The following is a 3,795-nucleotide window of genomic DNA, read 5'->3' as shown; positions in this document are numbered from 1 at the left end:
TGGTAATTTTGTCTGGTTGTGTTTTGTTGATTTTTTATTTGTGATTGTTTCAATGCTGGTTTATCAGTGTTTCTACTTTTGTAACATATTGGTGAATACACATCAATAATTTATCTTTCTTAGTCTTTCTATAAAGAATTTCAAGACCTTCAAAACCTACTTTTATCGTTGAATTACCAAGACATGTATTTATCAACCAACAGTAATACCGATGACTCATTCCCATAACAACAGAACAAATCTTAGACAATGTTTTATTGAATATAAGTAAAATTTAACCAAGGATACTTTAACGAAATATATGAAGTGTGGATATGCTCTTTATGGTACATTCGCATGGAATAAGTCAAGCAATTCACTGTGATTAAATTATATAATTTTTTAAAACAGTGCGGAATGATACAGCACATTTCAATGTGCAGGCTTCTCTTTATATTGCCCATAAATGTTCCTACAACATTGGATCAACCTCTTCAGTACGCATGCCATAATAGGTATCTTGTGACGTGTCATATAAATCAGGTCCAGAATCGAAAGATCCATGGGTGAGAGGAAACATAAGCTTCTCCCATGCAAAATGCATATTCATGATCTCTTCTTGCTTGGCTGCCAACTGCGATTCCAGGTCTGCAATCTTCTTCTGCATTTGTTGAATTGCTTTAGTGCACCCATTGACGGGGTCCTCCATCCTGGCAGTTGACTCATACACCAAGCTATTTACTGCATCTCCTCTTTCCTCAGGTCTAATACCCTATACACATCAATACCATGAACTCCATCAATTAATCAATTAATAACTAGACTACCATAGTCACTGTTTTATTCTACATGAATCATTATACAATAAATTTAGTAAAATACACCTTTAAAGGAAAAAATAAGTTAACTTGGATTATTTAACACTTTTAGCTGGAGAATTAAACCTTAGTGTATGATGTTTAAACTGACAGCATCCAAAGTAGTATATAAGTTTCATGCAGTCATGCTAAAATTCCTTTACTGAGATCTAGTCCACAGTAGGAGGATAAATTAATATAATTTGTGATATAATTAAAGTCAAGTATCATTGCAAATGAGTTCCAATGCAGAGAATTTAGAATATTCAAAGTGAATGAAATTTTATTTTCTGGATTTGATTGTGTAGAGTTTTTTTCCATCAACTTTTTGATTATAATAATGATTCATTATTAAGATGCGAGAGAGCAAAAGGAATATTATCCATCATCAGGATACAAGAGAGAAAAACAAGAGATCCAAAATAACATTAGATGTCACTCTCTTGCGTCTTGATAATATATCATATAGTTATACTAAGTTTCTAGATTAGATTGTGTAAAGATTTTTTTCCATCAGCGTTTAGAATCACACTACGTGATCCATCATCAAGATGAGAGAGCAAGAGGTGTAAAACAATGTAAATGTGATTCAAAACATTGATGGAAAAAAAATCTTTACACAATCTAATTTAGAAACTCAGTATAACTATCATGGATTGTGGAAATATGATCGCATTAATAAATCATATAGCATAATCGGAAATGTTGATGAAGAAAATTATAAAAATTCAAAGCGATTCCAATGGATGTTTGCAAACCCTAGAATTTGGGCATATTCATGTTATGTTGCAAAAGAATTGAAATGCCAAATAAAAAACTAGAAAAATAAGTTAACTTAGATTATTTAACATTTTTAGCTTAAGATTTAAATCTTACTGTATGATGTTTAAACTGACTCCAAAGTAGTATATAAGTTTCCTCTAGTCATTAATTGACACTAAAATATTTTTATTGAGATATAGTCCACAGTAGGAGGGTAAATTAATACAATTTGTGATATAATTAAAGTCGAGCATCATTGGAAATGAGTTCAAATGCAGAGAATTTGGAATATTCAAAGTGAATGAAATCTTAATTTGTGTATTTGATTGTGTAGAGTTTTTTTCCATTAACTTTTAGATCATACTACATGATTCATTGTCAGGATGCAAGAGAACCATCAGGATACAAGAGAGAAAAACAAGAGATCCAATAGAATATTAAATGTTGCTATCTTGTCCTGATAATAGATCATATAGTATGATAAAAAAATGTTCATCAAGTAAACTCCTACACAATCAAATTCAAATTTCATCAACATGAATTTATTGAAATCTAATAGATCTGATATTCAAAGTGATTCCATCGAATGTCTGCAAAACCTAGAATTTGGGCATAGTCAGGTTATGTTGTTGCAAAAGAATTGGAATGCCAAATAAAAACCTAGAAACTGGGGAAGGTTACGTTACTTTGAGCATTCTGACAATATTGTTGAACCCGTACACTCTCTGGACGATCGAATACCTTTGAAGGTCATTGGGAGGAAAATGAGGAGCCAGCAAACATTCATCTGAACATTTTTTGCGTTGTGATCGACAAGCTGCGCACGCTGAACGGGCCATCTCTCCGTTTACCTTGCCCAGGGATCGTCTCCCTTGTGTATTTATAACGAAGTCAAGACTTTATTAGGTTCAGACTACAAGTGTGAACTGATTACGTATAGCGCGTTATTACAGAGGGTGATTTCTCACGTTTAACTTGCATTGTCACTAAACAGTTCTGTTTGAAAGGAAAGACTGACCCAACAAAAGAAAAGGAGGAAAAAATACGAATGAAAACGGGAATGAGATTCAACGTTGTAAAACTTGCATATTGCTAAAAGTAGGTCCAGAGAGATGCTGTGGACACTATTGAAATTTAGTACTATATTTGTCAGTGTTTGCAACACCTCGTCTCTGTGTTCGATTTGTATATCCATACCTTAAACATGTTGTATGGCGTGATAATTTTGGTTTCTCTCTCGTTTTCGTATCTCACTGGGTTTCTTCCGGGCTGTCATATCTTCTTCAATGAGCGATACCAGAGCAATCAATCGAATCAATGTGCAACGGCAACAAGGGGCAATCACTATTAAGATTGCGTTTGCGTTTAGCTATGCTCATGTCATTATATGCAAGGACATACTTTGCGATTTTTAATTTGCACTCACGTGGTATAATATAGCACAACAAAATAATGGTCCAGTTTTTTTGGGACAATATGTATCAAAGATATAAAAAGAGTCGAACATGATTTTTTTTCAGATTCAACACAGTTAAATTTTTTCAAAAAAATTGTTGTTTTCCATTACAAAATATATAGATCATGAATATCAAATGCTAAAATTTTTTTAAAAATTCATTGTGTTTTTGTTTTTTTAAAATTTAGTCAATGGTACAATTTGTAAGGAAGATAGCTGTGTCCGTTGTTATTTTGTACTGAGTTCTTTAGGTTTTGACCTTAGGCTTTGACATTAAGGGGGCTTCTAAAAGGCTCTTGACAAGGCTACACCATAATATTTTTTACTTTATGCACGATGTTCAATATGGCTGTATGGCTGATAATATAGGCGCTGACTATGTTCTAGACAAAATGTTCCAAAAGTAAAAACTAATAATTCTTCAAATCTTTGAAAAGACAATGATTTGTTCTCAAATTTTTGGTTGTGTTCAATTACGAAACATACAGATCATGAAGAACAAATACTGAAAATTTCAACAGAATCTAGTGTGTTTTAAAAATTTTAAATTTTGATCAAAGGTGCATTTTGTCTAGAGGATAGCCACGTCAGATAATATATCCTAAGCTTCTATTGTTGTTATGCTATGATATCATGTCCTTTATGTCCTCTTGTATCACATGGCCTTGGGTGAAAGTTGAATTCTAAACTCTTCAACTTTGCTTCACAACAATAAGCTCTTACTAATGGAGTCAACTCTAG

At 32.7% G+C, this 3,795-nt stretch overlaps 1 protein-coding gene across 1 annotated transcript; it reads right to left on the bottom strand.

Annotated features, from left to right (window-relative positions):
* Positions 1 to 243: 243 nt before the first annotated feature.
* On the bottom strand, positions 244 to 2,452 carry LOC149537479 (LOB domain-containing protein 1-like). The gene is made up of 2 exons (XM_089800979.1): positions 2,285 to 2,452; positions 244 to 751 (listed from the first exon to the last, which is right to left on the bottom strand). The coding sequence occupies exons 1-2, from the start codon at positions 2,435 to 2,437 to the stop codon at positions 452 to 454; spliced, it is 453 nt and encodes a 150-aa protein (XP_089657105.1). The 5' UTR covers positions 2,438 to 2,452; the 3' UTR covers positions 244 to 451.
* Positions 2,453 to 3,795: the final 1,343 nt, after the last annotated feature.

The sequence above is a fragment of the Cupressus sempervirens genome, chromosome 9, assembly GCF_028749045.1.
Source record: "Cupressus sempervirens isolate cs-2001-9-10 chromosome 9, ASM2874904v1, whole genome shotgun sequence".
NCBI lineage: Eukaryota > Viridiplantae > Streptophyta > Pinopsida > Cupressales > Cupressaceae > Cupressus > Cupressus sempervirens.
The sequence above is the reverse complement of the archived record's forward strand: the minus strand, read 5'-3'. Positions and strand labels throughout refer to the sequence as shown.

Excerpts from the sequence above, each read along its gene's own strand:
- LOC149537479 (XM_089800979.1), bottom strand. The coding sequence starts at position 2,437 with ATGGCCCGTTCAGCGTGCGCAGCTTGTCGATCACAACGCAAAAAATGT. Across the intron at positions 752-2,284 it reads ATATTGTCAGAATGCTCAAA|GGTATTAGACCTGAGGAAAG; the intron begins GTAACGTAACCT and ends TGATGTGTATAG.